Source organism: Schistocerca cancellata, chromosome 5 (assembly GCF_023864275.1).
Source record: "Schistocerca cancellata isolate TAMUIC-IGC-003103 chromosome 5, iqSchCanc2.1, whole genome shotgun sequence".
In the NCBI taxonomy this organism is placed as follows: domain Eukaryota; kingdom Metazoa; phylum Arthropoda; class Insecta; order Orthoptera; family Acrididae; genus Schistocerca; species Schistocerca cancellata.
Window position 1 is genome coordinate 504378063 of NC_064630.1, and position 20999 is coordinate 504399061.

A 20999-nucleotide genomic window follows, 5' to 3' on the forward strand; every position below is an offset into this window, starting at 1 on the left:
TCATATACATTCTCTTCATTGTCATCAGTGAATCCAATCTGCTGTGCCATGTCTGCAATTTCTCTCCTTGCAGTGATGACATCACTAATCACTTCGTCTTCTAGCACTAACATAGCATTGGGCCACTGTTTCCTTCATACACCATTGATACATTTTGTAGGAATTTCAGTCCATGCAAGTCTAATAACAGTCGCTATCTTAATATTAAACTGTCACAAGAAAATCTTGGAGATAAGTTCATTATTTAATCATATTCTTTATGAGATTGGAGAAAGTTGTATGCTGAAATCATGGTGGAGAGAAAGAATAGAGAGGACAGGTCTAGATGTGAGTGTATAGGACAGGTTGCTGATGATGTCTGTTGCAACAGTTACACTGAAATGAACAGGGTAAATTCCACGCAAAAAGAATGGTAGCAATATCAAACCAAATGAAGGGTTGATAGCCAAATATCACCATCAACAGTTGTCATTTGTGAGGACAAACAGTGGAGAATCTGTAACAGGAAGAAGAGGAAAATTGCGGACACTAATCTTAGAACAACATATGTCAATATATTTATGTAAGATACTGTGTGCATCAGGCTTCATGTTTGATGAATGGTGGAACAGCCAGCCAACAGAAGACATTGGATGATTGTGAAATTTGTGTTACAGTGCTTTAAGAAAGAGAAATCACCAATCTGTAATAAAGTTTGATTGATGTGTGCCATACTTGCCTGTTAAACCATTCCTCCCCCCCCCCCCCCCCTCCCCCCATGGCATTTAGTTATAAACTGAGTCCCTTCTGATACTATATGCATGAATTTGGCAGTAAAAGCATTATGTCTTATTCCATGATCTAAAAATTGTACTAACATTGAGGTGCTAACCTGTGTTTAACCTGCTTTGTGCTTGTTTGCTGCATATGCAAAACACTTTACATTTTTACCTGCATTGGATCTTAACGGCACAATCGCTTTGTATTTTTATGTTTTGGCGCATGCAGGTTTTATCCCAAATACTTGGAGTTAAAAGCGAGAATAAAAGCTGGTTCATGCCCTACGTTACACTCGTCCTCAGATTCTGCCCTTCCGACACGTTCTGCATCACTACGAGACAAGTGTGATTCAAGGTAGGAACTTAAAATGCCCTACCTGTGAATTGATAGCTGTCCAGTAGTTTGCTGTTTTCAGTTTTGTCTCACTGCAGAATCAATTACGTGAGAATGGGATGCTTACTATGTAATGAAGTATGTGTAAAATGGTGATGGTGATGTTATTCATCTATGTTATTACCATGGATATTACTGATCAACATGGGGTTGGTTTCACCAATGGAAATACCATCTTGATATTTTACTGGCACAGTGAAAGTATTTCCTTTTTGTTTTGGCATGAGTGTGTTTGGAGAGGAACCAAACACCATCTTACCTTCTTTCAAATACATTCATCTGATTGAGCAAAAATAATGTTTGTGCATAAAAACTTTCTTTTAAATAATTTTTTAACAGTTTATAAGGGCATTTTTCCTTGTACAAGAAGCAAAACTTAGGCATTTCAAGGGAGGTGGAAACTATTTCTGCTCTACGAGTGAATTTGGGAAGCCTAAGCAATTGATTGTATATGCATTTCCTTCTGTATATTCACCATTAAGTTCTCAGTTTTGAAGGATAGTGTGGGTGTGTTCTTAGAATAATTAAAATATTCAAATAAAGTGTGGACATTCAATCATATTCAGATCCTTCTCCATTGTTGCATTAACCAGTAGAAGGATAAATGTTGGCCGTGGCAAATATTATTCATTCTAGATCAGCCACACATTCGCAGGGAATTTTGAAAGTGCTTGTTAATATAGTGTAGTCGTGATTTTTTTCAACCAAACTATTCATTCAACTACTGTGGTGTCCTTGTTGTAACAAATTTAATGTGTCATGTTAGGATGTTATTTATTGTTGGGGGAGTGGATTTCTCCCATGTCTTCGTGGGCGTATTTTGTAACAAGATACTCAAGAATATAAGCCCATTTCCCTCACACGAAAGCACATATAACTGGATGCACACATACAAAGAGATATCATCCTCACTAGCCCACTTACCTTCCCTGTTGGTGTGTTAGTGGCATGGAGTGCATAGCTCAGTTGAGGGACATATGATTGTAGAGATGGTTTCTGTTATTGATTATCTAGCCAAGCTGAGTATCATTATATGAAAAAACGTGTGCTTCTAAGTAATAATTATCTCTGATCTCCCAGTTAAAGTGTAATATTGGATTGTACTTACAGACAGTGGCTAACCAATAGCATGGGTGTTTGCATGACACTTGGTTTGTCACAACACAACTGTTTCTTGTAGCACTTACATATTTATCAGTATCAAACAATGGGAAATGCAGGTGGGAATAAAAACGGTATTATGAAAAGGATAGGTTGCTACTCCCCATATAGAGGAGATGTATGTGTACGTGCATGCACATATATCAATGTTATGGGTAGGATGCTTTTGTAACCAAGAACAATATTTCATTGACAAGGATAAATTGACTTCTTGCCAAAAGTCATGCAGCCATGATGAGTTTTAATCACCCTTGGATTCTTGTATGGTCCCTTCCTCATAGAGGCATCTCTCAGCCTCTAGAGCAGTGGTTCCCAACCTGGGGGTAATTACCCCCTGAGGGGAAAAATGAAATTTTCTGTGGGATAAAAACTAAATGATTTTTATTCTATTTTAGTCATGAAACTAAATTATTTTCAAAAGATCATTACTATTATCACAATTCAATAAGACTCTAATATTGATTATGTAAGTTATTAATAATAACTATTTTCAGTTAGTGGCATCTGGTGGAGGTTACAGGTTCATTACATAGTCCATTCACTACACATATGTGTTGTGATTTGTCCAATTCATTGCTGATGATAAACATATATACACGTAACAAATGCTAAGTATCTCAACAAAACGTCTTCTCCAAGTTGTAGATAGGAACTTCAGTTGTCCAGAAACTGCTTCATTACTTACTTCAAAACAGGTAAATGATTGACAGCACAACTCAGCAGTAACTACATAAGACTGTATTATTATTATTATTATTATTATTATTATCGTTGTTGTTGTTAGACTGGTTAGACTCCCAGCATTAACAGCTAGAAATCGTTCAATTTGTGCCAATTCAGAAGTAAAGAGTCCAGCAATAAAGTGATTCACAAACAGTAAGTATAGTGCACACATCTAAATTTGTTTGATTTTAAATGGGATTGCAGTGTGCAGGGTAAACAAGTGCCACAATGGAATGGAGTAATGTAGGGGAAATATTTATTGTAGCAGGTGTCTACCCTCACTGTGGATAATCCAGATTGGAATGTAACAATTTTGTTGCTGGTAACACTTGCGATGGACCACGAATTCTGTAATAAGTGCTCCAAGAAAAGTCTTCCGTTCTACAGTTTAGTTAGGTCCTAAAGGTGGTGATAATGTAGGTGAGGATGACACTGATTATAGACTCTTAAGCTCCAGTGTTATAGAAGATATGTGGTGCCATTCCATCAACAGATCCCCCCCCCCCCCCCCCCCCCCACACACACACACACACACACACACACACACACACACACACACAAAAAAAAAAAAATCCTGCGGGTATACCCGAAAAAAGTTTTTTCGAGTCGCAAGTCTTCAGTCTGATCCGATCAGAGCAGACTTTCAAATTTCTCCTTCAAAAGTCAGCTGCGTAACGGCAGTTCACTTCTGCAAGATCACATATTGTGATCCTTAGTGTTCTCAAAGGAGATTTTGAGGGAGGGTGAGAGGGAGGCTTAAAAGTTCAGGCAGTTGCTTCCTGCTGGAATTTAGTCACAGGTTTTTTATTCCTTGAAAAAATTCTCACAAACGTCCAGTAATGAATGTCAGTGACCCTACCAAGCTGCAGATTTAACATATCATGCATGATAGAAAATACTGTGACTTTAGCAGAAACTACGCATCTTGGGTATTTGTGTTCATTGTACTGTTTACAGGAGATTGTGCTGATTCCTTGAAGTGACAGTATTTGCAGTACTTTTCTGCAGTCAAGATGTATGCATACAAGTATGGAACAGTACCAAAGTAGGCTTTTTACTCTTACTACCCCCCCCCCCGCCCCCCCCCAAGAGGCTTCTTGAGAAAAACTGATTTTTAACATTCTCACCAATCAAAATTACAAACCTTTTTGTTGATATAAAGTGTCTACCTAAAAAGGTAACATTATATCTGTTCCAAATTTATGCTATTTGTTGATTGTCTACATTTTGATAATACAAGGAGAAATAAAATAAATGAAAAGGAAATGGTTTACATTAATTCACGGACTGCTTTCTTTTCTACATTATTTGCTTACTAACCCTGTCTTTGGTGGTATCACTATCTATAATAATAATAATAATAATAATAATAATAATAATAATAATAATAATAATAATAATCGTAATAGCACCGCAGTGATATTTATATCTTCATTGTTGCAAATTTGAAGTTGTTTCTTCTGAATATGTTGTGATTTCTGAGAAGATTGTGGTTACTGTGGGAGATTTCGTATTTTGCTTTTGGACTGGCATTAGGATGTTACAATGTCTCTGGCTACCAAACTTATTGTCTGTCCACCTCTCTCTCTCATTGGCTGCATAAAACCAGCAGCTTACATCTCCTTTTGTTCCTGTCATACGTCAAGGTGAGTGTCAACAGCATCGTAGCACGAAACATCTTAAGTACTTCATTGGCCCCTGTCTAGACTTCTACCATTTCCTGCAGAAATGAGTAGCTGCCCAATTTTAAAGTACATTCAATTCCAACTACAAATGGATTCAGGCAAACTGCAGTTTAAACATGGTAGATGTTCCGAAAAAGCCAAAGTATGTGGTACACATTACCATGTTTGGTGACATGGTGTAATTTGCTGCCTGCTCAATAATCTAGTTCTCAGTCAAGCCGCTATAACTGTTTTCCCCCTCCAACTCTTGCATAGCACTGTGCTTGTGCGTGTGTGAAACACTATCTGCAGTATCTTCTAGGGTGGAGGTCCTATGCGACAACAGCAAAAAAACATGCATTTTATACGTTACTTGATGGCTGTTGATAGTCCCCTTCCAAAAATCATTATAATAAATTTCATTGCTTTTCCTATATACATTGCCTCTCTTCTTGTCTCATTGGTTACATCAAACAATCCCCCCTGCGGGTCCGGGGATTAGAATAGGCCCGAGGTATTCCTGCCTGTCGTAAGAGGCGACTAAAAGGAGTCCATCCCCCTCACGGGGGTAGTTAGCGCCTGCGTCCGGAGACGGACGGTTTCACGACCTATAATCGTGGTCTTTTTGGTTTTTCACTTCTCGTTTCTTCCTTCCTTTTGTTGGTTCCTTTCTTTGCTCTTCTCCACCTCACTGTCTTCCTTACTCTTTTCCTTGACTTCTTGTCCTTGCCTTCTCATTGCCTTCTTGTCCTTGCCTTCTCATTGCCTTCTTGTCCTTGCCTTCTCATTGGCTTTTTCTCCTTGCCTTCTCATTGCCTTTTTCTCCTTGCCTTCTCATTGCCTTTTTCTCCTTGCCTTCTCATTGCCTTTTTCTCCTTGCCTTCTCATTGCCTTTTTCTCCTTGCCTTCTCATTGCCTTTTTCTCCTTGCCTTCTCATTGCCTTTTTCTCCTTGCCTTCTCATTGCCTTTTTCTCCTTGCCTTCTCATTGCCTTTTTCTCCTTGCCTTCTCATTGCCTTTTTCTCCTTGCCTTCTCATTGCCTTTTTCTCCTTGCTTTCTCATTGCCTTCTTCTCCTTGCCTTCTCTGGTCTCCGCCTCGGCGTTTGAGACAGTCTGTCCTCTTTCTCCCTCTCTCTCTTCTTTTTCCTCTTCTTCCTTCCTCCCTCTGCGTGTCTGAAGGCCGACCCACGCGTTCGCACGCGTAGCCGGTGACGGGGTAACGCGTAAGTCCCCGCCCTGGGTAGACATGTAAGGCACGCGCGTACCCCCTGGTAAAGGCCAGGCCCGGGGAGGGGTGATTGCCTGAGCTGATACCTTCTGACCATGCCGATTGGTCCCTCCGTCTGTTTCTCGGGAGGTGTGACCTGAGGTGTAAACATTCACCTAAGGCGGGAGTGCCCTCTGAGAGGGTCCCCACAAGGAAGGAGCGCGCCATCGGAGACGCTGGCAATCATGGGGGATTCCTCCGCAATGGATTCTACTCCATCGCTTTCGACTTCGACCCAAAAACGGAAACGTGACCAGCCAACAGTGACAAAAGTACTACCGCCTGCCCCACAGTTCCTCGTAGTTTCTCGATCTGAGGACGGAAAGGATTTTTCCTCTGTCAACCCTTTCGTTATTCAGAAGGGCGTAGATGCCATAGCCGGATCTGTCAAATCTTGTACCAGGTTGCGTAACGGTACCTTATTATTAGAAACTGAGAGTGCCTTTCAGGCACAAAAACTGCTTCGGGCCACACTCTTGTACACGTTCCCTGTCCGGGTGGAGGCCCACCGAACTTTGAATTCGTCTCGTGGTGTAGTCTATAGTAGCTCCCTCGACGGATTGACTGACGAGGAGCTTCAATCTTTCCTCGCTGAGCAGGGCGTGACGGCTGTCCATAGGGTCATGAAAAAGGTCAACAATGACCTTGTACCGACCCGGACGCTTTTCTTGACCTTCGATAGTGTTAAGCTGCCATCGCGCATCAAGGCGGGCTACGAGGTTATTTCTGTTCGCCCCTATGTCCCGACACCTACGCGCTGCTACCAGTGTCAGCGTTTCAATCACACTCGACAGTCTTGCTCCAATGCGGCTAAATGTGTCACTTGTGGCAGGGATGCCCATGAGGGTGACTGTCCACCTCCGTCTCCTCGTTGTGTGAACTGTCAGGGTGACCATGCCGCATCCTCCCGCGACTGTCCTGTCTATAAGGACGAACGTTGCATCCAAGAAATTCGGGTCAAAGAGAAAGTGTCCACCTCGGCTGCTCGCAAGCTATTGGCTAGTAGGAAGCCCACGCTGCTCCCAGCGGGGAAATATAGTACTGTCCTCGCCTCTCCTCGGACTACCCGGGAGGTAGCAACCCAGACATGCGATCTGACCTTCAGCACCACGGTCGTCCGTTCGGCCAGTGCTAAGATCGCGCGGTCGACGTCTCCTCTTCCTCCCATCACACCACAGACACCAGCTACTTCCTCAGCTTCTGCTAAGTCGAAGACCCCGAAGTCAGATGCACGGTCCTTCAAGAAGGCAAGAAGGAACCCTCCCGTGCAGACTTCCTACGTCCCTCGACCTCCCAGCCTTCGACCGGTACTTCCACCAAACGTCCTTCCAAAAAGGCGCATAGGAAGCACAGTTCTCCTTCTCCGCCACGGCGCATTTCTTCTCCTGCGCCACCCAGCGGTTGCCGCCCGAGGCCGTCATCCGTTTCGCCTGGCCGCACCGCCGGTAGCCGTACATCTGGCCGTTCACCGGCGGAGGAAGCTCCCCCTCCCGGCCATCCTCCCGAGATGGCCGATGACCCTATAGACCCCATGGACGATGACTGTCCGCCTACTGATAGCGGCGGCAGTGCTCGCTCGAAGCCAGGCCCTAAGCAGCCTTCGAGGTGACCCCTTCTCTCATCTTCCTTTTCTTACGATGGCACTTATTAACTGGAATATTCGCAGCATTCGCTCCAACCGAGAGGACTTGAAGTTGCTGCTCCGCTTGCATCGTCCGCTCGTCGTAGCCCTCCAGGAAACGAAGCTACGCCCATGCGATCACATTGCCTTGGCACACTACACCTCTGTGCGTTTTGACCTACCCCCTGTGGTAGGTATCCCAGCTCATGGAGGGGTTATGTTGCTGGTCCGGGATGATATTTACTACGATCCCATCACGTTGCACACCGGCCTGCAGGCAGTTGCCATCCGCATTACTCTCCCCACTTTTACGTTTTCCTTTTGTACCGTTTACACTCCATCGTCATCTGCCGTTACCAGGGCAGACATGATGCAACTTACTGCTCAGCTACCTGCACCATTTTTGTTAACTGGAGACTTCAATGCCCACCATCCCCTTTGGGGCTCTCCAGCCTCCTGCCCGAGGCGCTCCTTGTTAGCCGACCTTTTCAACCAGCTCAATCTTGTCTGCCTCAATACTGGCGCCCCTACTTTTCTTTCGGACACATCTCATACCTATTCTCATTTAGACCTTTCTATATGTACTCCCCAACTTGCACGCCGGTTTGAGTGGTATGCACTTTCGGATACATATTCGAGCGACCACTTCCCGTGTGTTATCCATCTCCTGCAGCATACTCCCTCTCCGTGCCCCTCTAGTTGGACCATCTCCAAGGCAGACTGGGGGCTCTTTTCTTCCAGGGCGACCTTTCAGGATCAAACCTTCACAAGCTGCGATCGTCAGGTCGCACACCTCACGGAAGTCATTCTCGCTGCTGCTGAATATTCCATCCCTCACCCTACTTCTTCTCCACGTCGCGTACCGGTCCCCTGGTGGACCGCAGCATGTAGAGACGCTTTACGTGCTCGTCGACGTGCTTTACGCACCTTTAAACGCCACCCTACGGTGGCGAATTGTATTAATTATAAACGATTACGTGCTCAGTGTCGTCGTATTATTAAAGAAAGCAAGAAAGCCAGCTGGGCTGCTTTCACAAGCACCTTCAACAGTTTTACTCCTTCTTCTGTTGTCTGGGGTAGCCTGCGCCGGCTATCTGGCACTAAGGTCCACTCCCCAGTTTCTGGCTTGAAGGTCGCGAATGAAGTCCTTGTGGCTCCTGAGGCTGTCTCCAATGCCTTCGGCCGCTTTTTCGCCGAGGTTTCGAGCTCCGCTCATTACCACCCTGCCTTCCTCCCCCGCAAACAGGCAGAGGAGGCTAGGCCACCTGACTTTAGCTCCTCGAATTGTGAAAGTTATAATGCCCCATTCACCATGCGGGAACTCGAAAACGCACTTGGCCGATCACGGTCCTCCGCTCCAGGGCCTGATTCTATTCATATTCAGATGCTGAAGAACCTTTCTCCTGCGGGTAAAGGTTTTCTTCTTCGTACATACAATCGCATCTGGATTGAGGGACATGTTCCCGCATGCTGGCGCGAGTCTATTGTTGTCCCGATTCCTAAGCCGGGGAAGGACAAACACTTGCCTTCCAGTTATCGACCTATCTCACTTACCAGCTGTGTCTGTAAAGTGATGGAGCGAATGGTTAACTCTCGATTGGTTTGGCTGCTTGAGTCTCGCCGCCTACTTACCAATGTCCAATGTGGATTTCGTAGGCGCCGCTCTGCTGTTGACCATCTGGTTACCTTGTCGACCTTCATTATGAATAACTTCTTGCGGAAGCGCCCGACCGCGGCTGTGTTCTTTGATTTGGAGAAGGCTTACGACACCTGTTGGAGGGCGGGCATTCTCCGCACCATGCATACATGGGGCCTTCGCGGTCGCCTCCCTCTTTTTATTCGTTCCTTTTTAATGGATCGACAGTTCAGGGTACGTGTGGGTTCTGTCCTGTCCGACACCTTTCGCCAGGAGAATGGGGTGCCACAGGGCTCAGTTTTGAGCGTCGCTCTCTTCGCCATCGCGATCAATCCAATAATGGATTGCCTCCCAGCTGATGTATCAGGCTCCCTTTTTGTGGACGATTTTACCATCTATTGTAGCGCGCAGCGTACGTGTTTCCTGGAGCGCTGTCTTCAGCGTTCTCTTGACCGTCTTTACTCCTGGAGTGTCGCCAATGGCTTCCGTTTTTCTGCCGAGAAGACGGTCTGTCTTAACTTCTGGCGCTACAAAGAGTTTCTCCCACCGTCCTTAAGACTCGGTCCTGTTGCTCTCCCAATCGTGGAGACAACCAAATTTTTAGGCCTTACCTTTGACAGGAAACTTAGCTGGTCTCCACATGTGTCATATTTGGCCGCCCGTTGTACCCGTTCTTTAAATGTCCTCCGTGTTCTCAGTGGTATGTCGTGGGGAGCGGATCGAACCGTCCTACTTCGTCTATATCGGTCGATCGTCCGCTCCAAGCTGGATTATGGGAGCTTCGTATACTCCTCTGCACGGCCATCCATCTTACGCCGCCTCAACTCCATACAACATCGGGGTTTACGACTTGCGATCGGAGCGTTTTATACCAGTCCCGTAGAGAGTCTTCATGCTGACGCTGGCGAATTGCCACTCACTTACCGGCGCGTTATACTGCTTTGTCGGTATGCCTGTCGGCTATTTTCCATGCCCGACCATCCGTCTTATCGTTCCTTTTTTGACGACTCTCTTGACCTTCAATACGGGTTGTATGTCTCTGCCCTGCTACCCCCTGGAGTTCGCTTTCGTCGCCTCCTTCAACACCTTCATTTTTCACTCCCTGCAACCTTTCGAGTGGGCGAGAGCCGCACGCCACCTTGGCTCCAGGCTCAGGTCCGCGTTTACCTTGACCTCAGCTCGCTCCCAAAAGAGGTCACCCCCGGTTTGGTCTACCACTCCCGTTTTTTGGAACTTCGTTCGAAGTTCATCAACATGACTTTCATTTATACAGATGGCTCTAAGACCAATGACGGGGTCGGGTGTTCCTTTATTGTCGGGGCACAAAGTTTCAAATACCGGCTCCATGACCATTGTTCGGTCTTCACAGCTGAGCTCTTTGCCCTCTACCAGGCTGTTCTTTACATCTGCCGCCACCGACATTCTGCTTATGTCATCTGCTCAGATTCCCTGAGCGCCATCCAGAGCCTCAGTGATCCGTACCCGGTTCACCCTTTCGTACACCGGATCCAACACTCTCTTCAGCGGCTGGTGGACGTCGGTACGCCGGTTAGCTTCATGTGGGTTCCTGGCCATGTCGGTATCCCTGGGAACGAAGCTGCAGATGCCGCGGCCAAGGCTGCGGTCCTCCAGCCTCGGACAGCTTCTTGTTGTGTCCCTTCGTCCGATTTTAGCGGGGTCATTTGTCGGCGCGTTGTGTCGCTGTGGCATGCCGATTGGGCTGCACTTACCGACAACAAGCTTCGGGCCTTAAAACCTCTTCCTGTGGCTTGGACGTCCTCCTCACGCCCTTCTCGGCGGGAGGAGGTCGTTTTAGCAAGGTTAAGAATTGGACACTGCCGGTTCAGCCATCGCCATCTGCTGACGGCTGCGCCGGCGCCGTTCTGCCCATGTGGGCACTTGCTGACGGTTAGACACATTTTAATGTCCTGTCCAGATCTTAACCAACTGCGCCTCGATCTTAACCTGCCTAATACTTTCGATGCCATTTTAGCGGATGACCCACGAGCAGCTGCTCGTGTTCTTTGTTTTATCAATTTGACAAACCTCGCTAAGGACATTTGATGATGTTGTTTTTTAATCCTATGCCTGTAAGTCTGTCTTTTATTGTGTTTTCCCTTTTAGTTGTTGTTGTCAACTTGTGACTCGCGGTGCATTCTTAGAGTAGTCAGGGCGCTAATGACCATTGAAGTTGTGCGCCCTAAACCCACAACAAAAAAAAATCAAACTATCACCCAATATGAAGATGATGACTGGCTTAGATAGTAAGCAAAAAAATGAAGATAAAAATTAGTGTAAACAACTTCTTTTTCAAGGTTTTTAGTCAGATAGTTCATATCACCAAAACAGTTTGTGGTTCTTATTAGTCACAATATGTGTAACAATTTCTCAAGGAGCTTCTTAAAAAAGAGGGGGTGTCTTACACTCATGGTTGTCTTACATATGCGTAAAATGGTATTATTTAAATATGTGTACCCTTTATGTATCAATTTAATCTACTTTAAATATACTAAGGGGCTATCAGTCAGTGCTTTCTGATATGCTTCTTGTCAAATTTAGTTGTTGTGACATGACACATTTTCACATTCTATGAATCTGTTATATCAAAAATGGGGATTTTAGAATCTTGCTCCCTTTTGGAAAAAGTTTTGAGGACACCTGTGATGGCGATACTTACCTCAATGCAAATAAGCTCACTCACATGCTGATTGAGTGTGCGTTTAGTGGCAATTAATCATCTCCAGCTGCACTGTTTGTCTTTAATGTTAGATTCCACTCTAGTAAACATCTTAATCCACCTGAGCATATCGCTTTTGTCAGTGGCGTTAACTCTGCACATAGCGATATTTTGATAGTATTTGGCAGCTTGCACCCTTTTATTCCAAGAAATAATTTGCAGCATAATGCTTCAGTTTAGGATTCATTATTCAACTGTAAGGACTAAAAGTATTTGTTGGACTTCTATAAAGGGGAGGTCAGTGCAATTACATGTGTAATTTGAATGAATGTGTGTCTGTGACTGTACAGAACTGTTAATCAGCTAGCTTGCGAACTTACTCCACTCTCTTGGGGCTATGAAGAAATAGTAGTATCTCACAAAGTGATTAAGGAAACGTTACATGTATTAGAAATATGTTCATACTCAGAGACCACAGGGTACAATGTGGTGTCCAAATGTGCAGATAGTTCTGAGTTAGGATTAACATCTCACAGAAAAACCAATTTTTATTTACGTTAGTGATAAGTGTTGCCCTTGGGACTGCACAATTTCTCATTAAACTTTGCTATCTCTGGCTGACTGTATGGTACAAAGTTTGACATTTCACTGTGATCACTGATTAGATTTTATTAACATTTCATGTTTCAGTAATTAGTTACTAATATGAGTAAAACCGTCATAGATAGGAGTCTGAAGATAAAACTAATAAGCCTGAAACTTGTATCACTAATGGTCAGATATTGATTGAATCCTCTAGTAGTTGTTGTCTTGATTCGCAATTTGTTCACATTCTCATTTCCAAAGACTATGAAGACTATGTTTACAGAGTTTCAGGGAGAGCATAAGGGAACAATTGACAGGAATGGGGGAAAGAAATACAGTAGAAGAAGAATGAGTAGCTTTGAGGGATGAAGTAGTGAAAGCAGCAGAGGATCAACTAGGTAAAAAGACGAGAGCTAGTAGAAATCCTTGGGTAACAGAAGAAATATTGAATTTAATTGATGAAAGGAGAAAATATAAATATGCAGTAAATGAAGCAGGCAAAAAGGAATACAAATGTCTCAAAAATGAGATCGACAGGAAGTGCAAAATGGCTAAGCAGGGATGGCTAGAGGACAAATGTAAGGATGTAGAGGTTTATCTCACTAGGGGTAAGATAGATACTGCCTACAGGAAAATTAAAGAGACCTTTGGAGATAAGAGAACCACTTGTATGAACATCAAGAGCTCAGATGGAAACCCAGTTCTAAGCAAAGAAGGGAAAGCAGAAAGGTGGAAGGAGTATATAGAGGGTCTATACAAGGGCAATGTACTTGAGGACAATATTATGGAAATGGAAGAGGATGTACATGAAGATGAAATGGGAGATACGATACTGCATGAAGAGTTTGACAGAGCACTGAAAGACCTGAGTCGAAACAAGGCCCCCGGAGTAGGCAACATTCCATTGGAACTACTGACGGCCATGGGAGAGCCAGTCCTAACAAAACTCTACCATCTGGTGAGCAAGATGTATGAAACAGGCGAAATACCCTCAGACTTCAAGAAGAATATAATAATTCCAATCCCAAAGAAAGCAGGTGTTGACAGATGTGAAAATTACCGAACAATCAGTTTAATAAGCCACAGCTGCAAAATACTAACACGAATTCTTTACAGACGAATGGAAAAACTAGTAGAAGCCGACCTCGGGGAAGATCAGATTGGATTCCGTAGAAATACTGGAACACGTGAGGCAATACTGACCTTACGACTTATCTTAGAAGAAAGATTAAGGAAAGGCAAACCTACGTTTCTAGCATTTGTAGACTTAGAGAAAGATTTTGACAATGTTGACTCGAATACTCTCTTTCAAATTCTAAAAGTGGCAGGGGTAAAATACAGGGAGCGAAAGGCTATTTACAATTTGTACAGAAACCAGATGGCAGTTATAAGAGTCGAGGAACATCAAAGAGAAGCAGTGGTTGGGAAGGGAGTGAGACAGGGTTGTAGCCTCTCCCCGATGTTATTCAATCTGTATATTGAGCAAGCAGTAAAGGAAACAAAAGAAAAATTCGGAGTAGGTATTAAAATCCATGGAGTAGAAATAAAAACATTGAGGTTCGCCGATGACATTGTATTTCTGTCAGAGACAGCAAAGGACTTGGAAGAGCAGTTGAACGGAATGGATGGTGTCTTGAAGGGAGGATATAAGATGAACATCAACAAAAGCAAAACGAGGATAATGGAATGTAGTCGAATTAAGTCGGCTGATGCTGAGGGAATTAGATTAGGAAATGACACTTAAAGTAGTAAAGGAGTTTTGCTGTTTGGGGAGCAAAATAACTGATGATGGTCGAAGTAGAGAGGATATAAAATGTAGACTGTCAATAGCAAGGAAAGCGTTTCTGAAGAAGAGAAATTTGTTAACATCGAGTATAGATTTAAGTGTCAGGAAGTCGTTCCTGAAAGTATTTGGATGGAGTGTAGCCATGTATGGAAGTGAAACATGGACGATAAATAGTTTGGACAAGAAGAGAATAGAAGCTGTCGAAATGTGGTGCTACAGAAGAATGCTGAAGATTAGATGGGTAGATCACATAACTAATGAGGAAGTATTGAATAGGATTGGGGAGAAGAGAAGTTTGTGGCACAACTTGACCAGAAGAAGGGATCCGTTTGTAGGACATGTTCTGAGGCATCAAGGGATCACCAGTTTAGTATTGGAGGGCAGCGTGGAGGGTAAAAATTGTAGAGGGAGACCAAGAGATGAATACACTAAGCAGATTCAGAAGGATGTAGGTTGCAGTAGGTACTGGGAGATGAAGCAGCTCGCACAGGATAGAGTAGCATGGAGAGCTGCATCAAACCAGTCTCAGGACTGAAGACCACAACAAACAACATATTCTCCATTGTTTTTCCCTCACTGCATCCAAGGAATAAATATTTATGGTACACACTCATGACAATGGCACGATGTACAGTGATAAAGTTCCATCTTACTGAGAGCTTTCTTATGCATTGTATGGACTAATCACATTTCTTCTGATTTTTACACGGTCTCTCATGCCAGAATCAAATTAACTAACATGTGGGATCGTTCACTTCGGGTTCAGCTATTGTTTATCATTGATGACATCATTTGATATTCATGTTTCTCTAAAATTCATTGGAAAGAAATGAAAACCTTGAAATTCTTTATTAATGCCACTCTGTGTCTACACATGTGGTGCTTAAAATTGGAGGCAAAATACTTTGACTGGATCACTGGAAAGTCTCCTGTGAAAGGAGGCCTTAGAGAATGAGATGCTACCTCCCCTAAGTTATTCACCTTGGCTGTGAAGGATGTGCAGATGGCATGCTGTCGATCAGGCGTGAAGCACTAAGCTAGCTGGCTTTTACCATTGCGGAAGTGGAAGCCATCCATGTGTTGTCAGCACTGAGCAATGTGGAAATTATTTTTCGTGTACTTCTCGTCTTTTGTGATGGTCATTGTGCTGCTTCCCCAGCTCAATAATTGATTATTGTTCGAAACTATACCACATGTTGGAAAGATGTGGTTTGCTGACATGTATGCACAAATGTTCACTGCCATCTTTAAACAATGTTTACTGCCATACAAAAATATATCTCCCTGTACATACCATTAACAAAAGAATTTAACTGACTTCTTTGTACTTGAGGAATGTTACAATTTATTAGCTAACTGGCCCACATTAACATAAATTTTACTTATAAATACTCATTATTCCATCCCCAGTTTATTATCATGCCCATTTATTGAAACACCTCTCCCGTTACAAAATCTGTGGATGGAATATTTACTATTAATTGACTGTAGCTGACACATTCTCTTTTCATTGTTCATTTTAAGATTTGTAAACTGAAGTAAGTTGTAATTTGTTTTATTGTGTCTTGTTTTTTAATACTTGGTTTCCTTAGTGTAAGTTCCATGTATCTTATTATGTTTTCTATGACATAGCATCAGTGACACAGTTGTCCAGTTCAATAAAAATTAAATTCAGTTAGCTCTTACACATTAGGAGAAAAAACACACACACACACACACACACACACACACACACACACACGGAGCAAATTACAAATGTTCAAACCAAATTCTTTGGTTCATTTCAATTGGAGGTTCTCATGTTAGTCAGTTGATTTTCAGTTCCACTGTTTATGTTTATACTTTTCCTGTAGACCAATATAAAAGTTTGTTTTGTTTCAGGGGTATTAAAAAAGAAGCTGATGATGCTGTTTCCCCAGTATCAGATATCTTGAATGCTGTTACAACAGGAACAACCACAATAACCACTCACACCTCACCGACGAGGCAATCTCTTCCTGTAGCCAACAGTCCCTTACCAACTAACCAAGTTAGAAGGTAGAGTATTAATTACACATTTATTTTGTGATAAGATTTTAGAAAATATTTAACTATGATGTTTCAAATAGGATTACATGTCAACATGACAATTTGATGGTGATGTGGTTCATTTTTGTAAATGGAGAAATCTGCACTAGTTTGGGAACTATGTGACTTACAGGATGATCACTGAGGTTTGATTTTCAAAATGTATTCCAAGAACATTAATTTTCTGAATGTGACACAAAAGCGTTCCACGCATTCACCGGGCCGTCATGATGTGATACTGCTTGTGATAGAAAAATAATGCAGTTGCAATGATCATACCATTAAGATATCTGAAAAGGTCTGGAAGGTGAAGACCAAACTCAAAGATGTTTTGCAAGCAATTGCCTTCAGGATTTTGCTTGGAGGTTGTGTGTGTGTGTGTGTGTGTGTGGGGGGGGGGGGGGGGGGGGGGAGCTCCTTTCAAACTGATGTTGCTCCAAGAATTAACATAGGTGTTGTGAAATCTGCAAATAAGGGGACCATACGAACTTTGCCTCTGTGATTTTTCTTATTGGCAGTGGGTGTAGGGTACATTTAGGACTTCAACACATGTCAACAGGAAGACACAACTTTCAACTGTGTTCTAGAAAATAGAATTTGAAAATTTTTGGCATGCTTATATACTTTGAATAGTCACTAGTGTTCAAGTAGTCCGCAGCTGAGTGTAAGCACTTGGTTTCATAAGTGTGAGGTTTCTGGATCTAATTTTACTGCTGGTACTTTTATTTCATTTTCACATAGTTCATAATAACAAACTTACTATGACTGTGCAAATTATAAATATCTAACAAATACTGGATTTTCCTCTACAATTTTGGAAATAAGTTTCCATTATAACAGTATTGGCATTCCATACATTTGCTGTACGTCACAGTTATTATTGTTTTCTACTGCGATCAGTATCATCATGATTTCTGTGGTCTCCATAGGTTACATATTATACTTGCCATAAACTTGGATGCAATAATGTAAATAGGAGGAATATACTGATTTGATTGAAAGCTTTCCTGTATCCTTGTTTTATTTTCAGTCTCCTTACTTTTTCCCTTTTATTCCAGATAAAGATTATGAACATAATAAATGAATCATTAAATATTGTTCATTTTCACAGTCATAATAAATTCTTTTAGAATTACTTAAGAATGGGGAAAAACGTACAGTCAGTGAGATTCGATCCAGTGACATAGCGCTTACAAAAGTAAGCGCTTACTCCCTTGGTAGTGGGCTCTTTGAATACTAGGAGCCATACAAAGTTAAGAGTTATCTTCCTGTTTACATATATTGCAGTCCTAGTCGTTTCCTACAAACTCGGTCGATATGAATCAAATAGAAAATGCACGAGGGGAAGTTTGTACAGCCCCTTGTTAGCAGTCACTTGGTGGGAAATTCAACAATACACTGTTCCCTATCCCATCCTGCAGGTGATGTCTTAAGGAAATACATATTTGTGTGGTACAGCACAACTTCTGTTTAACTATCCAGTGTGTATTGCTGATTTGGCATTTGGGGCCCACACATTTTCAACTATGGGAATATAATAAGATGAGGCTATGTGGTTTCCACGGTTGTGTACACTGCCCACATTTTATGGTTTCTTAACCATTTTGAGGTAAACGATCAATACACTGATCTCTGCTTAGTCATATTAACCTCCTTGTGGTTTACCTAAAAGCTCATTTCCACATCTGTTGCCATGGAATAACTTGACAACTAAAGAACAGTATTACTAATTTACTTGCCCATGGATCATTTTCAAATTAACTAGAAATTGTGTACTTTCACCCATGATGATTGTCTAAGTTACAGACAAGTTTTATACAGAAGCTCAGCAGTGTGTCAATAACATCCCTGGAAGATTTGAAAGTAATTTGGTTAAAGCAATTTAATTACTTTTCATGAACTAAATAATTTTTCAAGTTTGATTTGTAACCTCTTTCAAAATGATAGATTTCTGAAACACACTTGTATTGACTAAATAACTAGTGTTATCACACTTTGGGGGCAAAGTCAATGTAACTTTTTTCTAATCAAACAAACAGTTTGTGTCTACAATAAGTTGCTTCTACTCTGAGTTAAGGAGAGAATATTTTTTATGTGTGTACTCAGATTGTGATCAGTGTTCAGTTGATATATAATGGACACAATTGTAGAGCAAAAAATTGAACTACTGTTTCTTGTATCAATGTCACCTATTTGTGTACTTGCGTGAATTATCTGTCTCAGCACTGATTCGCTTAAATTTGTTGAGCTATTTGCACAGCTGTTTTTCTTTTAGAGCTTAGAAAACATATGAAGGACCTACAACACATACATTTTAGGGATGTTGCGTCATCATTTGGTGCATTTATTCTTTTAAAAAAAGTTTGATGTACCCCTCCACAAAGTGTCATTCTGGTTTCCAACAAAGAAGAAGATAATCTGCTGGATTAAGATCATGGTAAAAATGACAAGCTAGAAAATGATCTGTTGGAATAGACAGAAGAAATTCTCTTTATTCCTTTTAAATATCTTGAATCTATCTCATTTAGATTACATTCACCTGTTCTTGTTTCTTATTTGTTCTTAAGGGGATAGACACAGTTTTGAAACATTTTGGTATTATGTCTTTTGTTAACCTAATGTTAGAACATTGTGCTATTGTCATATTAATAATAATAATAATAATAATAATTGTTTTTGTGAAGGGCAAGCTTGCTCCTTTTGTTTGGTGCATTAATGCAGGAAAGTGAGCAGTGTATTCTGCATAGAGAGAGACAGGGGATGCAATGTGATGTCCCCAGTTGGTCTCCTGTCATTCTATCTTTAAATAGCCAGTGTTTAAAGTTTCTTTTTTCTAACAATCCTCCTTGTTTTTCTTAAAAGTTTCCCATTATTTAAATTAGCCACTCAGTTTTTCATGATATATTTTCAGTGTTCTCAAACTAAATCTCATTTAGTTCATTCATTGAGCTACAAAAGTTACATTTTATTTGCATGTGCGCGCACACACACACACACACACACACACACACACACACACACACACACACACACAGTTTTGAAACATTTTGGTATTATGTCTTTTGTTAACTTAATGTTAGAACATTGAACTATTGAAATTGTGTCTATGCGCGCCACCTCAAGGTGTTGCAGGTATCTGACACGGTAAGGAATGTGTACAAACAGAGCAGTAATGAATGGAAGAGAGGGAGTCATTCTAGCAATGATACAGGCTGAAAATGTGGAAATAAACTGACACAAGTGATCTTGACAAAGGGTAGATTGTCGTGACCCATTGCTCGGGAAGAGCACCTCAGAAATCGCAGAGCTGGGTGGGTGTTCATGTGCTGCTGTATTGAGTACCTGTGGAAAGTGGTTAAAGGATGGTGAAACCACAAGTAGGCGACAAGATGTTGGGTATGTCTTCTTCACCGAATGTGGAGCCACTGTGACAGCTGTACACTTTGTGAACTTCATTGTGGACCACCTGTGTCCTTTCATGCGTGATGGCGTGGCATCTTCTGGGAGGATGACTGTATCGCAAGGCCAGATTTGTGCTGCAGTAGTTTGAGGTACACAGTAATTAGTTCACATTGATATCTTGGCCACCAAATTTTCCTGATTGGAATCTGATGGAACACATCTGGAACATTATCAGGCACTATCTACATGATTGTAAACTGCTGGCTCGTAATTGATGGGAATTGCATGACCTGTGCATAGATTTCTGAGGCCATCTACCTCTGGAAGTGTATCAAGGACATCTTGAATCCATGCTATCCAGATTTGCTGCTCTATTGTGCTCCAAAAGTGGACCATCTACATCAATATTTGGCAAACAAGTGTGAAGTGCATGGTGACAATCATTAGGGCTTTTCTCAATTTCATTCCTGTATGAAGCATGAGAAAAATTAGTACTTAAATGCTCTAATTAGCCTAAACTTACTTCCACAATCGCTGATGGAGCTATACATTGGGGGTTGAACCACATTCCTAGATTAATCATTTAAAGTTGGTTCTAGAAACATTTTAAGAAGGCTTTCAATGAATAGGTTGTGTCTATCTTCAAGAACATGCCAGTTCTACCCTTTGAGCATATATGTGACAGTCTCCGTTGTGTTGCCATTTTTTGTATACGTTGAATCTCCCTTTTTAGTTTCATTTGGCAGAAGTCCCACATACTTGAGCAATATTCTAGAGTGAGTCTCACAAATGTCTTTTACCCATTCCTCTTTGTTGACTGATAGCATTTCTGTAGTATTCCAGCAATGAACCACAGTTTGCCACCTGCTTTACCTATGATTGAGCCTGTGACTCGTTGTTATAGGATATTACACCCCCCACCCCCAAAGTGCAAAACTTTACGTTTATGAACTTTCAGAGCAAGTTGACAATCTTTGCATCACTTTGAATTCTCATCCAGATCCAACTGTATATTTACAGAGTTTTTTTTTTTTTTTCAGACAGTAATTAATTACCAATAACTGCGTCTGCAAAAAGTCTGAGGTTACTATAGTTAGCAAAGTTGATAATATACCATGTGAACAGCTCAGGTCCCAACACACTTCCATGGGGCACATCTCAGTTTAGTTTTAAGTTCATCGGTAGTTGTGCCACCAAGTAATCTTCAATCCAGTCACAAATTGTTCTTGATACCCCATTTAGTGCTTTCAGTAACAA

General features: G+C 42.0%; 1 protein-coding gene across 5 annotated transcripts in view; it reads left to right on the forward strand.

The window, feature by feature from the left end:
- LOC126188892 (protein phosphatase 1 regulatory subunit 12C-like) overlaps nucleotides 1-20999 on the forward strand; it is a 385917-nt gene that overhangs the window by 206973 nt on the left and 157945 nt on the right. For all 5 annotated transcript variants that reach the window (XM_049930575.1, XM_049930576.1, XM_049930580.1 and 2 more), the window contains one exon: nucleotides 16155-16310. In XM_049930575.1, the coding sequence (XP_049786532.1) occupies nucleotides 16155-16310 (156 nt within the window). The remainder of the gene's footprint in view (nucleotides 1-16154; nucleotides 16311-20999) is intronic.